At 36.7% G+C, this 27,692-nt stretch overlaps 3 protein-coding genes and 1 long non-coding RNA gene across 4 annotated transcripts; 1 reads left to right on the top strand and 3 right to left on the bottom strand.

Moving 5' to 3' along the window:
- The first annotated feature begins 30 nt into the window (after window positions 1-30).
- LOC124630595 lies at window positions 31-1,476 on the top strand. Its single transcript, XM_047164560.1, has 3 exons — window positions 31-161; window positions 618-737; window positions 1,114-1,476. Exons 2-3 carry the CDS (start codon window positions 619-621, stop codon window positions 1,457-1,459), a joined length of 465 nt encoding a protein of 154 aa, XP_047020516.1. The 5' UTR covers window positions 31-161; window position 618; the 3' UTR covers window positions 1,460-1,476.
- A 10,803-nt stretch (window positions 1,477-12,279) lies between these two features.
- LOC124632691 lies at window positions 12,280-13,768 on the bottom strand. Its single transcript, XR_006984659.1, has 3 exons — window positions 13,547-13,768; window positions 12,953-13,072; window positions 12,280-12,639 (listed from the first exon to the last, which is right to left on the bottom strand). It is a non-coding gene; the product is annotated as an uncharacterized LOC124632691 (long non-coding RNA).
- A 7,254-nt stretch (window positions 13,769-21,022) lies between these two features.
- Window positions 21,023-21,949, bottom strand: LOC124630743. The gene is made up of 3 exons (XM_047164725.1): window positions 21,808-21,949; window positions 21,498-21,623; window positions 21,023-21,389 (listed from the first exon to the last, which is right to left on the bottom strand). Exons 1-3 carry the CDS (start codon window positions 21,864-21,866, stop codon window positions 21,053-21,055), a joined length of 522 nt encoding a protein of 173 aa, XP_047020681.1. The 5' UTR covers window positions 21,867-21,949; the 3' UTR covers window positions 21,023-21,052.
- Window positions 21,950-24,169: 2,220 nt separating this feature from the next.
- Window positions 24,170-25,344, bottom strand: LOC124630506. The gene is made up of 3 exons (XM_047164448.1): window positions 25,241-25,344; window positions 24,886-25,011; window positions 24,170-24,595 (listed from the first exon to the last, which is right to left on the bottom strand). Exons 2-3 carry the CDS (start codon window positions 25,008-25,010, stop codon window positions 24,256-24,258), a joined length of 465 nt encoding a protein of 154 aa, XP_047020404.1. The 5' UTR covers window position 25,011; window positions 25,241-25,344; the 3' UTR covers window positions 24,170-24,255.
- Window positions 25,345-27,692: the final 2,348 nt, after the last annotated feature.

Genomic DNA, 27,692 nt, shown 5'->3' with positions numbered 1-27,692 from the left:
CTAAAAATTATTTTATTTTAAAATGGAAGACACTGATTCATATTGGTTAATCTATTAATTATCTTATCTTGTTTCATTTAATACTACATATTTATACTTTAACCCGGTACGATAGTCAGTAGCGATTTTTGAGCGGATTAATTTAATACGCATTGAAAAATGTGAGTATTATTTATTTTATTTTTATTTATTATCAAGTAATTATATTAAATGTTGTGAGTAATGTAAGTAAGAAGTAAAGGTTTAATAAAAGCCGGAAACCAACGTTCTCTTGAAGCGTCCTAACATAACGTTTGAAACTTTAGCTTCCAGTGTTATAAGTAATTCTAGGTTATATTAGTGGTGTTATTGTTGTCAGTCTAACCAAGGGGTACTGGTTTACCAGGGTTGAGGAAGTCAGATAGGCATTCGCTCCTTGTAAATCACTGGTACTCAGTCGCATCCGGTTAGACTGGAAGCCGACCCCAACATAGTTGGGAAAAGGCTCGGGAAATGGAAATGGATGGATAAGTGGTGTAATTCTTAAGTATAAGCTACTCTACTGTAAAGTTCCAACAAGACCGGTTCGGTAGGAAATCTTTGAATTCATAAGAAGTGAAAAATTCGTTGTTTTTCAGCATGAAAAGCTCGATTCTCATCGTGCTAGCAGCTTTGGCAGTCTGCCTTAGCGTAGCTGATCAGGAATCGCATATTTCATCCGTTGGTAATCAGAAACCGGGAGATCGACGTCTGTGGAGGTGAGTACCTGGCTGTAATCATCTGCCTAGCCTTAACACAACGATGCTGTGGCCGGCTTGCAGTCTCACCGGATCCGATATGTTTTACCCTACCAGATCGGATATGTTTTACCCTACCAGGATATAGTACCTACAAGTGCTTTCACAGACGCAGACTTTACTTTTAATAGACTTTCTGGTTTTCGATTTGCAACAAAAGTTAGTCTAGTTTCCAAGTCCTGTTAAGATCATGTTTACAAAATGTGATTCTAAAGTGATTGATCGACCACAACTCCTAATCATCCTTAATCTATTGAGAGCTGTATGTTGAACATTTTTGTAAGAGTAATAAATACCCTTACCCTGGTTATTAAAAGAATTAATATTTTTATTTCAGATTTGAAAATGTAGCCGTGGGTATGCCGGATACACGAAGACGAATCACTGCTCAAGTTCAGTTAGCTAATACTATTAAGGTTAATTATGTAACGTTCGAGGATAAAGATCCCTCGTCAGGAGGCTTTGTTTCTTACATGGGAGGATTTGCAAACAACCATCTTACTGTTATGCTACAATCTCAGTGGGGCGGAGGATTTCATTTTATTACCGATTTATATGGACAGGATTCAGGGTCAACAGAACCGGCGAACTTAATGAGCTCCGCGGTGCAAACAAATTGTACTATGACAGTGGAGGATGGAAAAACTATCCAAACTTTTGACTGCAATTTGGATTTGCATTAAAAAAGTGTAGTTTATTCTTTATTGTTTTATTTTTCAACTCTTAATAAAACCTTTCCAGTTTGTAAGTTCGATAGTTTTACCTATCAGGATATAGTGTGATAAGAGTTTTTACATATCTCTATTTAGTCATTAGCCACACAAGTTATGTATGCCAATTAGAATCTTTTCATTCTAATAAATCATTCAATATAGGTAGGTACTGATTTACCGGAAAGTAGATATCCTATCGGCCGTAATAAATAATATTTTTTCAATTTTATAAACATTTGCCCTACCCCATCAAATCACTCTTTCACTCTAAGGTTGGCTGGAAGAGAACCCAACACTGGGTTAAGCTCGCCATTGTACATTATCTCTCTGTATTCAGTGTGTCTCTCTGTATTTATGTGTGCAATAAAAGAATAATAACATTGTTTGTGGTTTAGGTAGGTCACAATTACGTACATATCAGAACGGGCAGGAAACCTGCGGTTTACTTAAAAAAAACCAGTGGGTTGAACAGTTGATGTGACAAAGTATTTAGGTGGGTACTTTATTTCTGCAGTTATTATTACTACCTTATCACCTTTATCAGATTTTTCGCTATATAACTGATCATATATAATTATAATATTTTGAAGGAATATTGTATTATCTAGAGAGAATATACCACCCATGCGGCTAACGGATCTTCGCTTATCCAAGGACACGGCGATAAGTAACTGTGAAGGGCATCCAACAGAATTGAATAACTGCGAGTTCATTGTGTAGGACAAATTGATTCAGAATCCTACGTGTTATTGCACCACGGAGTAGTAAGTCATGGATGGGCAGAAATACCGACTTTTAAATTCATTCTACAGTATCATCATTATGAGGTTAAAATGATCTACGGTCTAGTTAGATATCTATATGGGAGATTGCATCTGCACTGTTATACTTTTTAATTTAAATCATATGAGTCGTTTACAAATAGTACAATTACACACAATAGTACAATTTTGTTTCGTTACTTCCGTGCATTTTACGTTGGTGTCGAAACAGGAACAAAATTTATATGAATCTGCATATTTCTGATACAGTCCCCTTAAAATTTTGGAGAAACACGGATTAATATAAAAATTAATGCAAAATCTTACTGTTTGAAAATATCTTACTCCATGATATACTCCCACAGCAACGGGTTCGATTGCGATTTACAAGCAGACAGCGTTATAGAATCCGAAAGGATTGCTGTTTTGAGGCCTACTATCTGATCTAGCGTTCGCAGCAATGAAATATTGTTTAGTACTTATGACTTACCATAATAACGGGGATTTGAAGCTAGTGAATTGTGTCTGTGTCCATTTACACAAGTCTGCCTGATTGTATCGGTGTCAAATGCCCTTGGTTTCAAATGGACCTTTCTCGAATAATCTGTACGTTTTAGAGCATTACAGTCTGGGAAACTTGGTAATTGTTTCTTATCTTGAGAATTGTCTTTATTTTTATGGATTTGTAATTTATTTACACGAAGGGACGATTCCTCGACAACATTAACTTATTTATATTCTTCTTTATTTCCAAAACATAATTCATAATTTCGCATTTAGAGTGCTTAATTTGTTTCTAGTGGCACTGAAGGAAGTTTTCAAACAGTTGTCTACGTTGCTGTCTATTGGACCCTTAACAAATGTGGAGATACACCATTTTCAGTACCTACTAGTACCCCATTGTTGCCTAAACTTCGTACATTAGTAGACCTCAAGTTCGTTGCGCCAAGGTTCCCGCCCACGGCTGCAAGACTCCAGTTTAGTTGATCACATTGCATTTGTAGTCGCCGACATCCGCTGGTTTACGATGTCGTCACAATAGCATCCCAGCGCGTTTCCTCTGCCAAAGGCGTTTACTGCTGCATCTTTAATTGTTGTGTCACGGTCTTTATTCAGATTTTAGGTAGGCGAATCATGTGTAATTTTGCGAATTAAGATAATGTTATTGAAGTTATTGTCTGCTATCATCATTTTATTACACTTCATCGTGCTGATTTTGGAGGAATTTAGTATTTATAGATTATGACGTAATGTACGTTTGTTTGTAGCTCATGTACAGATACCGTATGAACCTACCTCAATCAGTCAAATTTCTTCAATAGATTTTCAACCTTATCACAGTAATGAAAGGTTAATGTTCGATTGGCAACATTTGCCTGATTCTGGTAGGTACACCTGCTAGCGTCTGTACGGATATGTGGCGATATTCCTTTACAAAAAAGTACGTAAATCTACGATGACGTCATTACGACCTACGACCACTAATAAAAATATTTAGCCAAAAGTCCATTACCTTTTTTAGTAAAAACAGGTTCTCAAAATTGTTAATACCAGTTCCATAGTAGCTCTTTTCCGTTTCGTGTCACAGATAAGAGGTTTGAAGTAATTCTTGTGCAGCTGTTTCGTTTGTCTTTCGAGATAAGATTGCGTTTCGGCTTTTTAATGTAAGTACGAAACTAACCGTACTTTTGAAGACAAAGGAACATAATGACAATGACTGCTTGGTACAGTCGTTTGGGAATTTAGGAGACTTTGAAAGTGGAACTCTTTAGATTAATTTATAGAGACGAGTTCTTTTTGTTTAAGCAATAGCTTACTTGGCTGGTGACTTTGTTGTCGTTTGTGACAGGAAATAGATAAAGATTATACTAAGAAAAAAACGTATCAGCTCCATTTTGGGATGTGTTTAACGATATCTTGGTGGATAAAAAAATATAAAATGGAGTACCCATTTTGATATTGAGTCAGACTATTTGCAAATATGCTAATAGCAGGAAATCCTTAAAATAATTAGTCAAAGCGAGATCCAAAACTCGTCAACCCGGTCTAAATCTGCAAAGCTAAGGTACCTACATAACTATTTTGAGTAGACCTATCGAACTACATACATTTCTCATAAGTGAAGGTCTGTTTATACTGGATAGTTAGTATCTATATTCAGTTGTTGAAGTAAATAGTTAATTAGCCGCAGCTATCGTGGCTCTGAATCAAGCGGACCATTTGAACGTGGATTGGTTTCCCAACGGCTAGAAGTCAGGTCATTTATTAATCCACGTTTGGTAAGTTGTACGCGGTTTATGCCTTGTTAAAGTTTCCCTGTATCGTAGAAAGTTGGCTGAATATATTTATTAATTAAGTAGACATCTTCTACGAGTAGTAGTTAGATTGTGGAAATTGTAAGTATTTTATAGTAAAAATGTAAGTTCATCGACCTGTTTTATTGCAAATTCACACGTAACTGCTTCGAATCGATTACAGTTCTAACTAAATTTTAAATGATTAATCAATTCCTGTTATTAAATTGAGCTACGTTCTAATTATCTCTCTCTTATTTTAAATTGCTGTTGAACTAATGACTGGACATAATATTGGACGATGATAGATCATAAGCCCATAAAATGAACCTTAACTTAAGATATAATAGGTACTTGTTATTATCGCTATAAATGTAAAGTTAACTCATAAATGTACTGTAAGAACAATTACCGAGATTGTTAGTTTAAGCAATTAAGTTTTAGTGACTTTCACTGGTCGGTCCCAGGTTTGATTGCTTATGCTAAATCCTATAAATAAATCCGTTGACGGTGAAGTACCGCCGTGAAATTAATACGGTCATACTTTCACTGTTTGTGGGAATTATTGGTTATGTATGTTTATGTTTGAGAATCGGCAATTTACATCAAGCTATGTATGTTAAATATTTCCCTGTTAAATCTTAGGAATAAGTCGGAATGCCTAGCTTGTGTAATTATGTGTGAAAATGTGCCCTGATAAAATCAATAAAAAGTTATGTATCCACTACTGTATAATTGAAGACAATTTTATGTCCTACAGATCGGAGATTAGAGGCGATGTTTGAAAGCTGTTCTATAAAAAGGACTCTCCTCGCTGAGAGGCGCGGGAGATCCAATGTCAAGGTCATTTGGATTCAGAGAGCGTCGCTCACGCAGGGTCATTTAATTCACTTGTCCCGACCCGTGTACGAGTGTATGAGAGCTAGTTAGAGTTTATAGCTAATTGGAAAATAAACTGTGAAACGTGGTTTATGTATTATGATTTCAAGTTCAATTTCTATTTTAATTAAACTTACTATATTACAGCAATATCAACGTTTTAGATTGAAATTCAGGTTTTTTTATGCTATCTATTATTTTAGTAATTTCCAATGAAGGATCCATGAGAAAAAGTGCCTCATTTTGAATTAGGTTTTAGTCTACAAGTTAAATAAACCAAATCGATGTATCGGAGCGTAATTGCAATACAAATGAGAAAAGAGCGTTGAAGTGTAACGACATCAAATATTTTCTTTCCAAACTTGAATACATTTGACATGTTCACGTTTCACTGACTCCGGGGGAGAGAGATTTATTGCACGTGACAACCACAATTTCTGTAATTTGTTAATTGTTTTAGGGATCCTTGTTTGTTGGAGGGGAACTAATGTCTCGGGGTATATGGGGGACTATTGTGTCCTCCTAGCGTTAATGTGGCGTCCATATTATGGCGTTGCATGATAATCAGCGATCCCGTTAGGATATTAGATTTTATCAGTGTTTCGACGTGTTTATTAGTGTTATTTCCTTTCGTGTGCTTGTTATGCATAAAACATTTGTCACCATTAGTGCGATGAAAGTGTTCTTGGGCTTTGTAAATTGTGTTATCATTTTCTATGACTTATGGTCTCCTAAAGTGACAATTAAGATTATAGTTAGAGTATTTGTATCAGGTCTCAGGAGTTATGATATAGTTTTCAACGACTGTATTTTGTTTATTACTACTACGTATATTATATGGTAGTAATTTTTTTGACCCTCTATTTAGGTAATATCAACGTTTCTTGCAGCATTTCGACACTGTGATCCAATAATAATCAATGAAACCATCTAGATAACTTTTCGATACAAAAAATATTACATAAATAAATTGCTTTCCATTTCAAATTGCTAAATAATTATGTAGTGTTTGTGATAGTTTGTAATAGTTGTATTATGTTCGTTTGTTTATAGCTACCAAACATCCGGCCATCGTCACGGGTATAGAACTTCTGTGAATCCATTCATAATTGTTCATTCAACTGAATGTTACATCAATTGGCCACTATGTTGTATTGTGTAACGAAGTTATTAAGAACTAGCTTCTACTCTCGGTTTCGATATTTAGAAGATTGTATGTCTGAAACCTTATAAACATGAAGTACCTTAGTGACAGTCCCCTAAAAAGTTACTGCCTCCAGTATTGAAGTCCCTCAATTGGCCAAAAAAAAAATTCTGATTTCTATTTGCAGGTTTCAAAATGTAAAAGCCCAGAATCCAAATACCCTTGTGGATCAGGAGTTCGAGACTTTAACAATATTATTATAATTAAGTGTTCTTTTATTCAGCACATCCATTCAAGCCACAGAATCAGTACAAGTGCGTCGCTCACACAAGGCCCGCAAATGATGTTACTTACGTACGGTTAAAAGGCTAAGCCCTGTTAATCACTTCAAGTAATTAAGCAATAGGTAAACATGGTTGCCAAGTAACCAGAACCTCGTAATATCCTGCCGCATTCGCCTCATTCTCAAGAATAATCTCAAAGTAAATGGAAATGTCAGACTCTGGTACAATTAACGTTTAAATTTTAAGCCCAATTAGCTGTCTGTTATTTTGTCACGAATGAAATTTTGCAATTATCATTACCACACGACGCGACGTATAGCGTACTGCAGACGCGATTGTAAAAGGCTCTTCAGACTAGTGATTAATTGTTGCGATTTTTGATTTGGTTTAACAGTTTAACTTCCATATTTTCGTACTTATTCTGCGAGATTTTATTAGATTGAATACCATAGGTTCGTAATTTATTATCATTTAGCAAATACTCAATTAATTCATTTGATTTGCCCATGACTTGTAATGTTCGATTCAAACCACTACATACGATGTAGTCCTATTCAAATAGGCTTGTTCGCAATGCACAAACTTCGGGCCACAAATGTAGGCGCGGCTAGATAGTTATGACAGTGTGACTTCTCTCATAGAAAATCGCACGGCCGGATACCTATTGTGTGTCGAGGCATTAATAGAAGTGCATTCTACGCGTCGCTCTGTCTGCGGTTTTCGTTCGAATGCACTGGCCTCGTTTGTGTCGGCATTTTATCATTATGTAGCTTGAAATACTCGTATATCTGCATGTCCGACTTTTTAACGTGTGGTCTTGCTTTTTGACGCACTTGAAATGTTGTTACACGGTGTTTTTAATGAAACGCGAAGGAGGTTGCGCGCTTGTAAAATTTGACAGGCTATTAGTTCTCGTATCATCGTCATATGCATCAACATACTGTATACAGTAGTTATCACTACAGTCTACAACATATTTTTTAAATATTTTGATGTTGTTTTGAGTTCAATCAACATATACATTTTTATAAGTAGGTCGACGTGATTCTCTGTTGGTGATCTTATTGCACATTGTCGGTCTATTTCTAATTCTCTATAGTCACATAATTTAGAATACGCGTACAATGTAGTATTCAAGCATCGACACAGCGAACAATGACACGGTTCCCAATAATACACAATTATGTAAGCTGCCAATCTATCCAGCAATTGTTCGTGAACAAAACGCCAGCGGTATCTATGCAGCCGGAATGGTTAAACCGTTTATACGCAAACGTGTGTATGTACTGCTGCGTCGGGTGCCAAATGTCATGTGGTTATCGACAGCAGTAAATATGGAGCCACGTGAAATGTGTGTGCGGGAACTCTGACTAAGGTCTGGACGTCAATGCAATTGTATCAGGACTACATTAGGCAAAATATTCACAAGTATATGTTCCAATAGTATCCTGTACAGTTCCAATAGTATCCACTACAGTTCCAATAATATCCTGAACGTGTTGACAGATAGGTGGGATTCACCATTACTGTGGCACTGGATTAGCCTACACACTGCTATGTATTTATTTCATGTGTTTTTTGTATCGCTCATATGGACTTGTCCGAAATAAAGCTTTATTATTATTATATGAATCTGAGACGTAAAGTACCTCCCTCACGTACCGCATGACGCAGGTCCTCACCGGACACGGTTGTTTCGGGAGGTACCTGCACCGCATCGGTCGTGAGGAGGCGCCCGGGTGTCACCATTGTGCGGACAGCCCCGAGGACACGGTGGACCACACAGTCCAGGTGTGCCCCGCATGGGAAGGGCACCGCCGGGTCCTCGCCTATGACGGAACACGACGATTTTAGTCAGTAAGAGTCTGACACTCCCTCACCGCTGCTAACCCACAGCGGGAGGGGTCATTTGATGATTTTACGTCGCTAAAAAAAAAAAAAAAAAAAAAAGACGTAAAGTACCTCGAATTGGGAAGATGTCAGCACGTCAAGTGTTCGCATTACAACATTGTAACGTCATTTGTGGTGGTTAAAAAAAGGCAACCCAATTTGCAGTCCATATCTAATTGGGGACTTTCCGAATTGCAAAACGGAATAGGTACCGTTTTGTTATTAGGTACTTGGCTTTGAACTTGGAAGTAATACCAATAATAATCAGCTACTTATTTTCCCTATAGTATGATCAAAGAAATTTGTGCATTACTCAGAAATGGAATAATATCTCATATGACTTCATTTTATAGTTCAAAGTAAACATGTTAGCGATTCATACTTTATGAATACTCGTGTTTTGCGAACACAATTACATACGCTTAATACATATTCAAAGTATTACAACATCTATATCTATACATATAATAAATCTGTAAAAAAACTGTGTCTGTACATTGAATATATTAAAAAAATAATAATTGGGTGGGGTTTAGAAACAGTAATGGAGCACAAATCCAAAAAAAAAATTCTGTCTGTTTGTCTGTATGTCTGTATGTCTGTATGTCTGTATGTCTGTATGTCTGTTTGTTTGTACACGCTAATCTTCCGAACTACTGAACGGATTTCAATGATTTTTTCTTTGTTGTATCAGTATTAGGCCTGGTCAACATATAGGCTATAATTTATCTTCGAAACTTGAAGACCTGATGCAGAACTCCAACAGACCAATAAAACTATAAGAGATACAAATATGGTGCCGTGGCAAAAATTGTTTCATTTGATGAGCATTTTCAGCTGAGATTATAAATTTTAAGATCTGGAACACCTGATGTGGAACCCCAAGAGCCCAGCTTCTCTGTACCATATACAGGTATGCCGTTTTAGCAAAAGTTGTTCAATTTGATAAGCACTTTCTATTGACTTATACAAATTGAAGATCTAAAACACCTGATGTGGAACTCCAGGGGCCCAGCTAGACTATAGCATATAGAGGTATGACGTTTTAGCAAAAGTTGTTCAATCTGATAAGCACTCTCTGTTGACTTATAAAAATTGAAGATGTAAAACACCTAATGTGGAAACCCAGGAGCCCAGCTAGACTATAGCTTATAAAGATATGACGTTTTAGCAAAAGTGGTTCAATCTGATAAGCACTCTCTATTGACGTGTAAACATCGAAGATCTGGAACACCTGATGTGGAACTTCAAGAGCAATACTACACTTGAAATGTATAGAAATGAATGTTATGAAATAGGTATAATAATAATCAAAATAAGTAATTAGTCCGTCTTTTAGATAACCCTAAAATAATGGACACGCATTTTTCTTTTCTCTCTCTCACAAACAAATAATAACGAAGATACAACAACGCTTGAATTTCGTGTTAAGTCACTGCTTAGTACAAATTTTACATACCTAGACGTGGCGTCACGAGCCTCCACTCTCTAACTTTGTTGCGTTTTATCTTCATTATTATTTTGTATATCTCTTCCAGACCTCGGGACTACAGAGTTCCAAATTTTTGGGAGGCAAACGTGGGGTCGAAGCCAACACGCTGAAGCCCTTTTGAGACAACTTTAATGAAATGGTGACACAAAACCGACGATTATCCCTTTATACACTATAGAAATGAACCCAAGGACAATCCCCGGTGGACGTCGTTAAAAAAAAGACAATCCCCGGTTCTGTGCTAAACTATTGCTAACTATGGAGGAAAACTACTTGGGCTATTTTGATGGGATGTTAGTGGATGACAATGTATTAGGTACATGTAAAAACGGCAGGTGGAGACTCGCCACCTCACTTACTGTAACCAGTCACTGAATAGCAACAAGAGGGCAATAGGGACATGAGCGGCTGAAGGGTGAGGATACCTCGGCGGACTTTAAACGCGGATTACGCGCTCCCTGTGCTTACCATGAGGCACCTACCCTCCGAGCAGGGCCACTAATCCTGCTCTAGCGACTCCACTCTGGACGGCCAAGCCAAGCCAGAGGCGTGAGACCTACCCCCGTCATGGTTCACTCCGACCGGCCGGAGATGGGGGACAGTATACTCTCCCTGGAGAACTCAGTATATATAGCCCCGCGGGGTCGCTACCCCCCGTCATCAGCCTCAGATGTCTTGCGGTGCCTATATCTCATTATTATTGTCGTTATTATCTCAAGAGCCTTTGTCCCAATTATGTTAGGGTCGACTTCCAGTCACGATGCAACTGAGTACCAGTGTTTTACAAGGAGCGACTGCCTATCTGACCTCCACAACCCGGTTACCCCTTGGTAAGACTTACTGGCTTCTGACTACCCATAACGACTGCCAAGAATGTTCAATGACAGTCGGAACCTACAGTTTAACATCCCCTCCAAATAACGGTCATTGGTATCCAAAATATACGTAGAAAGTACATACGAACTTAGAAAAGTTGCATTGGCAGGCACTTGCCAGACCTGGAATCAAAGACGCACGCTCATACTTGAGAGATTGGTTCTCTACCCACTAAACCACCACGAATTCCACTAAGTCACCACGACTTTGTCATCTATTTAATGTTTTTTTACGAAATAATACCTACGTGTAATATTTTTGCCACACACAACTTAAATGCGGTCTAATTAGAATCACTACTTTTATCCCTATGGTCACGTCTATTGCGACTATTCAGATCTTTGATTTTGCTGACCCCATAGTCGCTGGCATAAGGGACAGGATCCGCGTACGAAGTCGCGGGCAAAAGCTAGTGTCTTGAATAAATTTCATTACTCACCGCTTTTCAATCAACAATGTTATTGCTGAATTTACTTATTTTATTAAATGTACATTTGGCTATTGTTGAAGTTAATTTAAAATTGTGTAACGTATGAAAATTACTGATATACATAGTAGAATAGACGCTTAGTTGTAAGTAGTTTTACCTACTTTCTAAATACATCCCAGACAACAACCACTGAAGGAATACATTTTAAGGAGACCTGGACTGTAAAGCCTGATATAGAAAATCCGCCTTCAGCGAGCGTGGTGATCAAGGCTCAAACGGACGAGCGATTAACCTTCTTTGTATGAGAAGAGACCTGTGCCCTATAAGTGAAACTATAAAAAGGCTGATGTATAAAGTATAGTAGAAAAGATGATCGGTGATCTGCCAGTGAGTTCAAGAGGTGCGGTAGAATAGATTGGTGACCTAGTTCAGGTCAAGAGTGTCTGTTGTATGCGGGCAGTTCAATGGTCGTTGTGCTAATACTAGGTGTGGCAGTAACGTGTTGGTAGTATGATGACTCAGATTACGCTGGCCAACGAAAATATTGACTTATGCTGGCTTTTTACATGTAGTTTTAGACATTTTTTTTTTGCATGCAATTATATATTGTTTCTTTAAATTGCTCTTGATTGCTGAAATTCGTGACATTATCACAGTATATCCTGGTTGGTAGGGTAAAACTATCGAACTTACAAACAGGAATGATTTTATTGAGAGTTGAAAAATAAAACAATAAAGAATAAACAACACTTTTTTTATGCAAATTCATATTGCAGTCAAAAGTTTGGATAGTTTTTCCATCGTCCACTGTCATAGAACAATTTGTTTGCACCGCGGAGCTCATTAAGTTCATCGGTTGAGTTGACTCTGGATCCTGTCCCCAAATATCAGTAACAAAATCAAATCCTCCGCCCCACTGAGATTGTATCATAACGGTAATGTGGTTGTTTGCAAATCCTCCTACGTATGAAACAAAGCCTCCTGATGAGGGGTCTTTATCCTCGAACGTTACGTAGTTAACCTGAGCACTTGATGGTAACTGAACCTGAACAGAGTGCCGTCTTCGCGAATCCGGTATTGGGTAGGCTGTATTTTCAAAACTGAAACAATTTTTTTTTTATAACCAAGGTAAGGATGTTTAGTACTCTTACAACAGTAACTATTCAACATTCAGCTCTCAATACTTAAAACAAGGTTATTAGTTGTGGTCGATCAATCACTTAAGAATTACATTTTGTAAACATAACTAATTTTAATAGGACTAGGAAATTAGACTGTGTTTTGTTTCCGAAATCTAGAAAGTCTGTTCAAAGTAAAGTCTGTGTCTGTGAAAGCACTAGTAGGTACCGGGTCCAGTCAGAAGCCAGCATCGTTGTGTTAAGGCTAGGCAGATGCTTACTGCCAGATACTCACCGAAACATAAGCCAATCTCCCGGTTGCTGTTCACCAACGGATGACGTATGAGATTCCTGATCTGCTACGCTTAGGCAAACTGACAACGCTGCTAGCGCGATGAAAATGAAGCTTTTCATGCTGAAAAACAACGAATTTTTCACTTCTTATGAATTCTAGATTTCCGAACGGGTTTTGTTGGAACTTTACTGTAATATAGCTTATAGCTACTTAAGAATAACACCACTTATTTTTCCCTCTCCATCTCGCAAGCCTTTTCCCAACTATGTGGAGTCTAACCCGATGCGGCTGAGTACCAGCGTTTTACAAGGAGCGACTGCCTGACCTCCTCAACCCAGCAACCCGGGCAACCCAGTACCCCTTTGGTTACACTGACACCAATAATACCACTAATATAACCTAGAATTACTTATAACACTGGAAGCTAAAGTTTCAAACGTTATGTTAGGACGCTTCAAGAGAACGTAGTTTTCCAGCAACTAGTTTCCATGAACTAGTATAGAAATACTTCATAAATTATATTACTCACAACATTTAATAGTTATTATTTGATTATTAATAAAAAGAAACATAATAAAATAATAAGTCACTTACATTTTTCAATGCGTAGGTATTAAATTGATCCTCTCAATCAAAAATCGCTTTTGACGTTATCGTACCTGGTCAAGGCGTAAATATGAACTAAAACAAGATAAGATAACGAATAGATTAACCAATATTTATCAGTTTCTTCCGTTTTTACATAAAATATTTTTTAGATAAAGACTTTTTTGTTTGTGTACCAAATAGCTGTTTACGTCATCATTGTGACTATCTGCATTCCGTCAGTTGATGTAGCTAAAAACATTTGACATGGCAGTGACGGTTTGGGACATCACCTGAACATAATACCACGTAAGTAATATAAATAAAAGAAAAATAAACTGGCCAAGTGCGAGTCGGACTCGCGCAGCGAGGGTTCCGTACAAATGCTGTATAGATAAAAAGTGAGTTTCGCGCCAACCGTTCAGTTCAGAACAATCATAGTTATGGTAATTTCGTGAGAGTCAAAATAGTTAATATTTTTTATTTTATAATATAACTAAAATAGTAGGCCAGTACCTTGTAAAAGTTATTTTATTGAAGTTATTTATATACAACATTTTATAGTCATCATTCAGAAATCTGATTGAAAATAACTAATTATGTCTTAAAGGTCTTGGGGCATATCTGACCCGCTTTGTAAAAAGTGGCGGACATGAATCAAAGTAGTTTTAAATCGTGGAGAATGGTATGACGTTTCTTTGAATATAAATATTTTATTAAAATTCCATGGAGACGAATGTCCAGGATCGTTTGAAAAATATAAAAGACAAGCAGTTTCAGAGGATTGTACAGGTTGCAATGCTAGTTTTTATTGTTAAAGACATTTCATAAAGAAGGAAGGTGCCAATCCGGATGACTAGGATCTGATGAGGATCTGGAAACCCTGAGAAATCGAGGGCAACTCTTGAATATTGTAGGCACGCATCGAGTCATAACCAGACATGTGAGTGTATTTTTGAGGGTACTGGTAAACTGTGAAGGTTTGGAGCTGATTTGATTATGGAGACTACAGAGAGTCAAGGGAACTCCCGAACGGTATGTTGCAACTACCACGTGTTTGGGCTTATTTTATTCGTATTGGCGAAGACTTTCCACAAAGATAGGTTTGACTGCCATTGTGGGATCGACAGCTAAGATCAGATATAGTTATGGGAACTCCTTTACAATTTATAACGTAACCTTGTGTTGGAGCTTATTTTATTTTAGGTGATGAGAATTCACTACTAACTTGGGTTAAAGCAGCCATTGCAGGAATGGGATCTTTTATTTTTGAGGGATTAATCACCTAAAGAGCCCCAGTTTCAGGTTTTTTTCGAAACTGCCTGACGACTTGTAGCTGTCGAATTGTAACAACGACTTCTAGAGAGTAGGATTCGGGGCTGCTGGCTTTACGTTTCTAGAGCCTTGACAAAAGTGTAATTCTGTCCCTTTCTTTGTTTTATAAAGTCGGCATTATTTTATTTTGTAGCATTTTACAAACAAATCCAACTTCAAACATATAAAAAAGCAACAAGAAAACAAAAGCAAGAAAGAAATTAAAAAGATGTTAGGTGCATCGGTCTAGAAGTCGGTGTCTAGAGGATGCATCTATATTTATTTAACCACCGAGATCTAGACCGATGCATATAAACAGTTTTCTTGTTGTTTTAGAAGTTGTTTTTTTTTTGTAAAAAGTTTTTATTTTTAACTTTTGTGAAAAGTTCTCGTCAATACGAATAATATAAGCCCAAACACGACGTAACTAAAACATACCGAGTTCTCTCGACTTTCTCACGTCTCCATCATCAGATAAGCTCTAAACCTTCACTGTTTGAAAGTATCACCAGACATACATCTGAGAATCAAGTTTTAATCCTATGCATGCCTACAATTTCTGATAGTTGCCCTCGATTTCTCAGGATTTCCATCATCAGATCCTGACCTGATGACAACGGAAATAAACGGCGAGTATACTCTTTCACTACAAAGAAATGATTTCTCAAATCCGTCAAACTTGGTCGTTTAAATTCCCCATTGAAATGAGGAAAATATTTGATGTTTACACCTGATTTTCTCTAGATTCCCATGGTTCACATTGATGCGACTAATGCCATAGTAAATCAGAGCCTTTATCATTATACTGTGCTATATTTCGTTCGTATCCGCCGTGGGTATGGTTTTCATACTAAGGTGCCCAATGACCTTTGAATCATTTAAAATTTTTCACAGTTTAGAGGCCATTATATTTAAGAAGTGTTTGATATGAATTTCACTTTTTATTCAAAACTTTAATAGTAAGTTTATAATTATTAAAAAAATATTTTATGTCATGTAAGCAAAAATAATATTTTAATATTTTATGTAACTTCAAATTTATCATTTTAGCAATTTTTCCTTTATCTGTACTATATAACGTTGCTTCGTGCCGAATTTTAAGATTCTGAGTTCACGGGAAGTACCTTGTAGGTTTTGATTCCTTAGCGTGTGACGGAAATTCGTCTAAGGTGTTGGTAAAACTGCTGTATCTTTTGATCGCGTTAACTTAGAAGATTGATTTTTTCATTGCTTAAAGGGACAATAGACCTAGGCATTTGGTATAAATTTCAATTTGGTACCTTTATTCGTTCGTGAGAAATAAGGTAGTAAGTTTCATTTTATTAAAATATTTTTATTATATTATATAACAAAAAAAATGAGATTTTCGCAATTTTTCCTATATTTGCATTATATAACAATGCTTCATGCCAAATTTCAAGATTCTGAGTTTACGGGAAGTACCCTGTAGGTTTTGATTCCTTTGCGAGTGTCGAGAATTTGTTGAAAATATCGACATAATCGGTTGTATCTTTTGATTGGCTTGGCTTAGAGGCTTGATATTTTCACAGCCTAAAGGGGCAATAGACCCGAGTATTTCATGTGAATTTCAGCTTGATACGTCCACGTGTTCTTAAGATAAAGGGTCTTGACAGACAGACAGACAGACAGACAGACGGACAACAAAGTGATCCTATAAGGGTTCCGTTTTTTCCTTTCGAGGTACGGAACCCTAAAAAAAACGAAAAACATTAATTCCTATTATGTATCCCGGTCATTCCTGTTTGGGCACCATTCGGTATTTTAAATTCGTGCCAAAACAGAATCCAATAAAACAATAAAAATGATGTGGCTCATCCCCATATAAAAAAAATACCGAATGGTGCCCAAACAGGAATATTTTTGAATATTCGACAGATAGGCTACTTTTTAAAAACATTATTGGGTTAACATTAAAACAAAATAAACTACCTAGGTTTAAAGATAAGCGATACATTAATCGTTTACTGTACCTTAAATTTAATGTTCCTTATATATGTACCTATAGATCATAATTTTGCAATTTTATTTACTTCAAATACAACTGTACTGACAATGTTTTTTCATCCCGAGCTATCTTCGGCTTGACTTATGGCAGTAGGTTTGTCTGGTCACGTCGTCTGTTTGGTCTGTCCAACGGATAGCCAATTATATACATAGTTCTATCTACAAAAATAACAGGAAAATGAGCGCATGTGACACGAAATATGCATTGATGGCATCAATAAATAAGTTCATATAAAGAACAAGGTGCTAAGAGAATAATAAAAAGGTCATAATATTAACATTTCCGTTGCATATGCCCTTGATATTAGAGTATTAAAGATAAATGGTTTTGTTTCAAATAAATATATGTAGAACATAAAGCAGCATAATAATGTAGATATAACTAAGGTTCTGTATAATAATTTATATGAAATTAAAGCTTGTGGTTTCGGAATTCCACTTCCAACTACATTATATAGGGTCCAATGATAGCTTCATTTACAATAGGCATGATGACAGTAATCAAAAATCATTAAAATAATATATTTATTAAATTAAACTTGAAGCTTGGAATATAAAACGCGCATTGTTTTCTTTATTAATAATGTGATTAATATGTATTTTTATAAAATAAAATTACGAAATAAGGCAATCCGCCATGATATCTTGAACACCAATCAGAGCTCGTGACGTCATCTCTCAAAACAACTCGCGTGAAAGCGCGCGAACGTCACATTTCGTTATTGTGAACTTCCACTGCGATCTTTGTTTTTAATTAATTAATTGTTTATAACACGAGTTATAGAGCCCGGATTTATCAAGGCAAACAGCGCTAATTTGCCTAGAATTGATATCATAATGCTGGGAGAGTTTTTGGCATCAAATAAAGATTTTTGTTCAGCTGAATTTAGAAAATGTTAAAACTTCCATGTAAGTATACTAGTTTAATTTAAAAAATTTCCATGTAAGGGTATTAGTTTAATTAAAAAAACTTCTATGTTAGAATCTAGAGAACTATGTAATAACTTACATCAAAGTGATCTTCACAAAAATAAAGTTGTACCCTGGGCAATATTGCTTTTGAATCTCGCCTTGCAAGTTTAAGCCACTTGTTTCGTATTTTTTTATTGTGAGGAACGTACACAAATAACTTATCAGGAGTTGTTTTGGATGTGTTCTTACACTGGGGGACCCCACAACACCTATGCACTTTCGAATTCATATTTATATACACAAAAAACTTAATTATTGCACGAGCGTTGTTTACTTGCGTCTTGTAATTTCAGTCGTGACGTCACAAGTGACGACATGACACTGACAAGCGTTTTCGCGCCTGATTCAAAGTGGACAGAGAAAAATGCAATTATTTGATAAAAAAACTTCGCATTTTCTTAAAATTAATAATTTTTCATATAAAATAGACGTATACCTACATCATACAAAGGAATTTAAAAATTTGTCATCATGCCTATTGAGCTATAACCACAAATCCGACAGCTGAAAAAAAGTCGTGATCGCCACAAAATTACTCATAATTGAACGGTAACACTGTATTTGTCGGAGGACATCCACTTGGCTGAACTAGGCCACTCGTTTGCACGTAATTTTAGCACCGAGGCAGATTATCCTCTTCCAGCCAGTTCTATTATCTTGCAAATGCGACAATTGTGCCTGTTATCGTGCAATGACTTGACGTTAGAACAAACGCCTTGTTGTTGCACTTTCAATAACTATAGGTCATTCGTAATTCTCTTAGTTTTATTCGGTTTGAAATGTTGTCATGTTTTCCTTTTATTTCTAAAATAAGAAACTTACTTCATGCGCAAGTCACACATTTAATGGAATATGTTTTTCAGTACGTTTTCCTTAAGTGAGAATTTTTGAAATTTTTTCATGTGACATATTTGAAGGTGACCAATATAAGCACTAGGAATTATAATTTCTTGAAATTGTTTCATTACTAAAATATTCCAATGTACAAATAATACCTAACTAATGGGGCTAGTTTGTTATGAGTATGAATATTCTTAGAACTATATAAAAAGTCGTAAAGTTAAACTTTTTCCTTATAAGTATGTATGTCAAACTTGTAGCTTATCTTGTCCCTAAATCTTGCAATGTAAGCGTACCCTAAATATAATGACGTCATTCAACGTGCTTTTTGCAAAAATATATCTTAATTGACGTCAAGCACGTCAGAACTAGGTATATCCTACATTAAGGTGTGATCTTGAATCTTTTTCAAGAGACTAGTTATGATCTTATAGAATTAAACCCACTTTTTAATAGGCGATTAAATATTTTAAATAATCAATGATAGATCGGTATACTACGTAATGACTAATGAATAATGTATGTAGGTATGGTGTGAATGAATAAATAATGTAGTTCAAAATTGACTGATACAGGCAGGGCATAGATTTTAACTCATAGCATTAATCGAGTTGCAAGTACGTATAATCGATACCTAGCTACAGCCGAGATTAACAAGCTGTTACTCTATTTAGAAAATTTGTTCGAGCAGCGTGTACGTCATTATCGGTTACGCCTTCCAATCGATTAATTCGCGTTGAATTTGTAGTTAAAATAATTGAAAAAGGAATTGTAAGACTACCGCTAAAAATATTTCTCTATTATTCTGGAAGAGTTTTTTTTTCTATAACGTACCTACTTAAGGTAGGTACATTAATTCTTTTCATCTTCACATCGAATCTAAAAGTTACCTACGAATAGGGAAAAAATGTTTAGAAATTGGCAGTTCTTTAATTTATTATCTATAACATCTTATCATTATACATATAAACTGAATTCTTTATTTATTTACTTAGTATTACTTACTTCTACAAATATGAAAAATAAACATTAAGCGCTAATGACGCAAATTGAAATCTTGTATAAAAAATATTGTAGATAACAGATAACATATTAATTTGCGGTGCGCACTTACCTATGCACCATCTACAAGAAATAGAAGGAAATGATAAGCTTAAAAATCTTGATTTCAATCAAGTTTTTAATCCGTCTCACACCGATCAAATAATTACGTGATCGTTGCAATAATTTGCGCACATCCTTTCATCTTCATACCGATTATGAGCCCAAATACACTATCGGCCGACTAAGGGTCATGGCACATTATACCGGCACCGCAACAGCACAGCTGCAGCACGGCGTCGCCTCGAATTTAGACTACGGCTAGCTGCCAGCGCGCTAACTACGCGTTGTCCGCAAGGTGCAAGCTCGCAGTCCGCGCGCCGGCCGCGAGGTGTAAGCTTGCTGTCACCGCAAACTCAATATAGTTTTAATGAACACGCCTAGGACTTGCTTCGCTGCCGACTCGGAGTCGGCGCGTAATGAGCATGCCGTCGGCGCGCTGTACTCATAAGGTCCGCTCGCTTGCAGCACGCGGGCTGCGAGTCGAGTTGAGTGGTAGCGGCAAGCGCGCTGTTTGCCCGCCGTTGGCTTTTTCATATATTATATTATACTATAAACGATTTAATGCTCTAAATTGAATGACAAGTTAAATGCTGGTGTGGAGCGGTGCTGTTGCGGTGCCGGTATAATGTGCCATGACACTAAAAGTCCACAGTGTGTATGTAACAAGGTCCATTAAAGGTACCTACTTTATATTCTGTCGTTTTTGTGAGTGTACTACAATGCATGCGCAAAAGTTGAGTATGTTCGCGAACGTTTAGAAAAAGTTCGGGCAGAAAAAAAAATGAATTGACTAGCAGAGATATCAAAACGCAAAAATCTCTTAAACAAGTGGTTACTAGCCCCGCCATTACAAGCCTTCTACGAAATGATCACGCATACATACGTTGCTTGACCTACAAGAAGGCGCCTGCGTCTCTGCCCTCCATCATCTTTCGCTCCTCCGTGACCTTAAAGAGTATTGATATTTGACGCAAACTAAACCAAGTTTCTAATAATAAATGTTAAGTGACGATTACATGACAAAATGTACTGTTTATCGTAGCTACGCGCAATAGGAGATAGAAGGCAAAACTCTTATCTTATTTGATAACAAGGTCTGAGTGATTCATTTTATTAACACGGATGCAAAATACCTTTCCACAGGAAATCCGAGTATTCACAAGGAAAATCAAATATTATTTACCAACTAACGGTCAATTTTATTTAAGGTTGAAAATTTAATACCCCGAATTTAATGATCAATTTATTTGACTCCAATATTTAATGAACAATTTCATTGCAGTTATAAGTTTTAACAGTTTTTCCGTCGTCCACTGTCATAGTACATTCTGCAGACTCTAAAGAGTGCCTCACATCTGCCCCTGTTGTGTCATGTCCCCACAGCTGATAACTATAATGGTATCCCCCACCTCTCTGAGACGTTAATACAAAGGTAACAAAATTAGTTCCAATTCCTCCCACGAATGAAATAAAGCCTCCTGTTTCTGGAGCTCGATCGATGAACTTAACCATATTAACCTTGTAATTAGGATGTAATTGATGTCGCACAGTTACTTGGCTTACAAAATTAGGTTGTGGGTTGCTCCGATTCACGCCACTGGAAAAAAAAAATCAAAAATATACCATTAAATCGTCGACACCGTTAGACATGAAGCTGACCATAGTATTGACTGGTAAAGGCTCGAGCATGATAACAGGTACTCACCTTATCATAACCCAATCTCCGGGTTCCAAAACTCCTACGTTTATGGGAAATTGGGCATTCTGTACAACTGCGCCTAGGCAGACTGACAAGGTTGACAACAGTGCGATGACAATGAAGTTCTTCATGCTGAAAAGTCAAGAATTATGATATTATTTGTTATAAAATCTAGTGATTATTATTCTGGTTGTCGGTTTGACTCCTGTTTACAGTACAAAGGAAAGTAATACAGTCACTTTTAATTATTTATAACTAGGTCATAAATTAACAGGAAAAAGAATAAGTAAATTAAATAATAAATAAAATCACTTACATTATAAATGTGCCTGAGTCCCACTTCAAATCGTTATTAACGTTTTTATCCTGAGACATAATATAAATAGTGCAAGTATTCTACAAGATAAGATAATTAACTGATTAACCAATTTTAATCAATATAATCCGTTTTTATCTAATAACAATCAGATGTTTGTAGTAGTTCCTTAACGCATCAGGATACGAGAGCCTATCTTTTATCCTTAAAGTGTCACTCATAACTACATAGTCTATTACGATCACGGTTATCAATTAATCACCAGTGATGATCCACTTACCGAAACAGAGTTTTCCCTATGTGCCCAAGTAACCAAGTTACCTACATTTACATTTATGATGATTGGGTCGGTTTTCAGCACGTGTATCTATACCTATGTTTACTGCGGCATCATCATCATCATCATCATCATCAGCCTATCGCAGTCCACTGCTGGACATAGGCCTCTCCAAGTGCACGCCACTGAGATCGATTTTCGGCTTCTCGCATCCAGCTCCTGCCAGCCGTCTTGCGCAAGTCATCACTCCACCGTGCCTGAGGACGTCCTACACTACGTTTGCCGAGGCGCGGTCTCCACTCTAGAACTCGTTTACCCCAACGGTTATCGGTTCTTCGGCTAATATGGCCAGCCCACTGCCACTTCAGCTTGCTGATTCGATAGGCTATGTCGATGACCTTGGTTCTCTGACGGATTACCTCATTTCTGATGCGATCCCTCAGAGAAACGCCGAGCATAGCCCTTTCCATAGCCCGCTGAGCGACTTTAAACTTGTGGACCAGCCGTACCGTCAGTGTCCACGTTTCGGCTCCGTAAGTCATGACAGGTAGGACGCACTGATTAAAGACTTTTGTCTTTAGGCACTGTGGGATCGACGATGTTAGGACTCGACGTAGCTTCCCAAATGCAGCCCAACCCAACTGAATTCTCCTATTCACCTCGTCCTCAAAGTTGTTTCTACCTAACTGCAATGTCTGCCCGAGGTATACATATTTCCGAACAACTTCGAGAACGGCGCCGTGTATCGCAATCGGTTCCGGTAGAACATGTTCATTGAACATGACCTTGGTTTTGTCCAAGTTCATCCGTAGGCCGATGCGTAGAGAAGATTCAGCCAGGTCGTTCAGCATCTGTTGTAGGTCCTGCAGCGTTTCCGCCATGATGACGATATCGTCAGCAAATCGCAAGTGAGAGATGTGTTCGCCATTGATGTTGATGCCGCGTCCTTTCCAGTTCAGCGTTTTGAACATATCCTCCATTGCATTAGTGAACAGTTTCGGGGAAATAACATCCCCTTGTCTCACTCCTCGATGCAACGGTATGGGCCTTGTTTGCTGATTCTGTACTTGGACGGACATTGTAGCGGCTTCGTAGAGACATCTCATCACTTGGATGTATCGCCAATCTACTTGACAACGCTGCAGGGACTCCAGAACAGACCAGATTTCAACCGAGTCAAAGGCCTTCTCATAGTCCACAAATGCTAGACACAGGGGCTGATTATACTCTTCGGTCTTCTGTATAATCTGCCGCACTGTGTGGATGTGGTCTATAGTGCCGTATCCGCTCCGAAACCCAGCCTGCTCCGGTGGTTGGAATTCGTCGAGTCTTCGCGCAAGTCGGTTGAGTCGGTTGGTCGGTGATGTCTGCGGCATCAACATGTTTGGAATTAACCGATAGCCCTTTTATAAAAACCAAATTTGTTTTTTTTTTTGTGAAGAGAATTTATTGTTCATTCCAAACTACTGCTACTGTGACTACAAATTAAAACATATTTTGAAACTAGGATCTGAGTGAACAATTTATTTGACTCCAATAATTTAATAAACAATTTATTTGACTTCAATGAATAATGAACAAATTATTTGATTCCAATTATTAATGGACAATTTTATGTGATGCAATAATTTCTGAACAATTAAACTGCTTCTAATCAATAGCCAGAGACCTTTTGAGACCCAGGGCCATGATACATGGTCTGTCACCTTCACTGTATGGCGTCATGGAAAAAGTTTAACTCTTTTCTCAATCCAAACATACTGCGGCAAAGTAACCTTATAAGCTTATTTGATTATCAACAACTCATAAACTTGTGTCCTTTCCTAGTTTTGAAAAGGCATTTTTATTTATTTATGTTCCTTTATATTCCAAATATCTTTAATTAGAATTCGAAATGTCCATGTAAGTATAGAGGAATCATTACTATGTGATTCAATTTGCATTTTATATTGAAGATTGGTGAAGATGATTAAAACTTAGTGCTTGATTTGTAACGAGGTCCAGTTAAGGTACTTTCTATGCTGTTATATGATAGTTTTAAAATGAGTAAAAATATTTGAATTGAATTGAAATAAAAAACTTCAATAATGAATGAACAATTTATTTGACTCCAATAATTGATAAACAATCAGTTGACTCCAATAATATAATTATTGAACAATCTGTTGACTTCAGTGAATCATTTCATTGCAGTTATAAGTTTGAACAGTTTTTCCATTATCCACTGTCATTGTGCATTCTGCAGGCTCTAAGGAGCGCACATCGCCTGTCCCTTCGGTTATGTCCTGTCCCCACAGCTGAGAACTAATATGAAATCCGTCACTGGGCTGAGATGTTACTATAAAGCTGATTTCGTTCGTTCCAATCCCTCCTATGCTTGAAATTACAGCTCCTTGGGCTGGATTTCTATCGATGAGCCTCAGCATATTCACCTGGTATTTAGGATGTAATCGAGTTCGCACAGTTATTGAGGTTATAAAACCCTCTAGTGGGTTGGCCCGAGTTTCCGCGCTGGAAGAAAACAAAAAAATACACCATTAAATTTGTAGAAATGACAAGATAATAAAATAAGAAATTAAAGCGTAGAGAGCACTGCTGGAACCGTTGGACACACGCCTCTCTTGCAAAGTTGATCAAAACTTTGTAGATTTTCGAGCCAGTCTTTACGGATGTTAGAAATAGCATTTTGGCGTTAGTGCCTACTCAAATCTAGTATATGTATAGGTCTTGGTCAGGTTAGATTGGAAGCAGACCACAACATTGGCGAACAAAATGCTAGGGAGATGAAGACAGCTACTCACCTAGACATAACCCAATCTCCAGGTTGCAAAACTCCTATGTCTACGGGAGCTTGGGAACGCTGCACAGCTGCGCCTAGGCAGACTGACAACGTTGACAACAGTGCAATGAGAATGAAGCTCTTCATGCTGAAAATTCACGAATTATGATAATACTTTTTGTAAAATTTTGTGCTTAAAGTTCTCATTTTAGCTTGACTGCTTTTTACAATACAAAGGAAAGTAATACAATAGCTTGTATTTATTTATAACTAGGTCATAAATTAACAGGAAAAATAATAACTCTATACATACAAACAAACAAGCAACCATAGCCCAGATTAAAAATAATAAAAATTAAATAAATAAAATCACTTACATTGTTGATGTGCAAGATGTCCTCTTGAAACCGTAATAGTCGTTCTCGTCCTGAGACAGAGTATAAATAGTGCAAATATACTGCAAGATAAGATAATGAATTGATTAACCAATATACTCCGTATTTATCTGATGACAATCAGATGTGTGTAATAGAATATAAAAAGCCTATCTGAACATCAATCTTTTAAGTCAATACATACCTATTCCTATTTATCCTACTGATTTATCCTCAAACCTACAGACTCTTACGATCACGGTTATCAATTAATTACCCGTGAAGATCCACTTATTGATAAACTTTTCCCTATATAACCAGTAAACAAGTATAAACAGGACAGTCTTCAATCAGTGTTGCTAGACGTCCCGCTGTTGGCAAATCCCGATATTTAATCTAAATTTCATAAATGTGCAGGAGAGGCTTGGTCCCGCTTTTTAGGGGATCTCTGTCGTGCGTGCGGCATGTTCAGAAAGAGAGGGCGTATTGAACGTAGAGGCAGATTACTAGTAAAATAGCTGAAAAATTATTTGCGTTCTGTTTCATTCCACTGGGTGCTTATTTTCCTCAACTACTTTTAAAACCCGCAAGCTATTTTTGTATCTTCTTGAGTAACTGATTCGGCCTTTTATCACAAATTTCACTACTTTTGTGCTAATTTGTGGACTACGTAAAGTAGTTTACTCGAGGCACGTGTGAAACCGTTTACTATGGGCCGTATTCGGCAGAAAAATCGTCCTTTTTACACTCAAAAATGTCCAAAATCCCGACTTGAAAAAAGATCTGGCAGCGCTGCTGGTTCAATTTGTATGAGACATTCAGATTTATAATGATTGGGTAGGTTTTCTGCACGTGTACCTATTTTCTGTTATACATGTTTGGAATTGACAGAGTCCCTTTTTTCTTGATTAGCTCCAAATTCGATTGGTTTGTGAGGACAGTTTATTTTAAATTTCATACTATGACTTCCTTAGCAAAAAATGGGCCCTAGTTGCCTAAAATAAAGGAATAAATAAATAAAAAAAAAAAGGTTTATTTTTTCATAAAGCAGAAATCGAAATAAGAAACTACGAAGATTTTTGATACACACAGATTTTTTGGTTTTGTAATAATATTTTTTAGCGCAATCAAATAAATCAAATTCTAGAAATAGGTCAATATAATAATTCTGTACTGAAAAAAAAAATCACGAGTTGGACTACTTGGTCCTAGTTATTCAAATAGCCAAACACCTACATAAATACTTACTTATCGAATATGAGAAATAACTGCACGTTTACGTTTGCAAATGTAATAAGCTTCCACAAGCCAAGGTTCCATAGAAACATATTTTCCCATCGATATTACCTAAACTTCTTCATACAACCCATTGCTTGTTTCATTTGTAGTGACATCGTTCAGTGGACATTGAAATCTCAATACTGCGCTCTCAGAGACTGAATGTTATCAACTAAAAGTGCTTAATTGCTAATAAAATATTACCGATAATAATACAAGACTTCTTTTGTTCCATACAAATAAACTACGTTGGATTTAATTGCTTGGTATAGACACTTTTCCAAACTGTTTATGATGTTGAAATGATGTAAATGCTGCTACGAAAAATTGACTTAGAAATACTTTTGTTGAATCATCAAGTAATTGTCTCGCCACTTTATTTTGATTCTAAGCCAATCAGAAATCAATTAAAGTGCTAATAAATAATCTGTTGAATATGCCATATTTGTCTACCTACGTAGGTGATGTTTTGTAGGTATTGCTCACGTCTTTTTACAACTGGGTTAGGGTCAGCTACTAGCATGAACAGCTAATGCTAAGTAATCTTCAGATCCATTGGATAGCATTGGTATTTAAGAGCACAGTTTCCTCGTTTTCAAATTTCGTGTTTGTGAATTTCAACTTAATAAGTAGGTACTTGCTATGATATGAAGTCCATAAGTGGACTGTGGAGCAATAGACTAATAGTGAAAACAAGAATGCATTTTTTTCTTTTATCACAATTAATGACGGCAGATATGTAGGTAGGTACCCTATTTTGCCATAAAACAGATTAAATACAATGCTCCGTACATTGATGATCCTGATATCACTGTCCACGACTATAGGATTTCACAGTACCTATCTATGTTTAGTTGGTGAGCACTCGATCAACGAGGAGCAGCGAAATCCTATTGATGACCTTATTAGTCAGGTTTTGGTTAAATGGGTTTTTATATAGGTTGCTAAAATGGTATGTTATGACGAGTTTCACTACTTTATTGTTAAATAACTTCCTCTTGAGATTCCTCAAAACTCATTTATCTATACTTAAATGACTACAAACCTAATTATTCACGAAAATTTCACAATAAAAATACCCACACAACAAATTATCACTTGCATGGTTTTTCAGAACAAGGGAAGTTTGATTTAATAAAATAACAATTTAGTCTATACAATTGATAAACTGTTTCCG

The sequence above is a fragment of the Helicoverpa zea genome, chromosome 1 (assembly GCF_022581195.2).
Source record: "Helicoverpa zea isolate HzStark_Cry1AcR chromosome 1, ilHelZeax1.1, whole genome shotgun sequence".
NCBI lineage: Eukaryota > Metazoa > Arthropoda > Insecta > Lepidoptera > Noctuidae > Helicoverpa > Helicoverpa zea.
The sequence above is the reverse complement of the archived record's forward strand: the minus strand, read 5'-3'. Positions and strand labels throughout refer to the sequence as shown.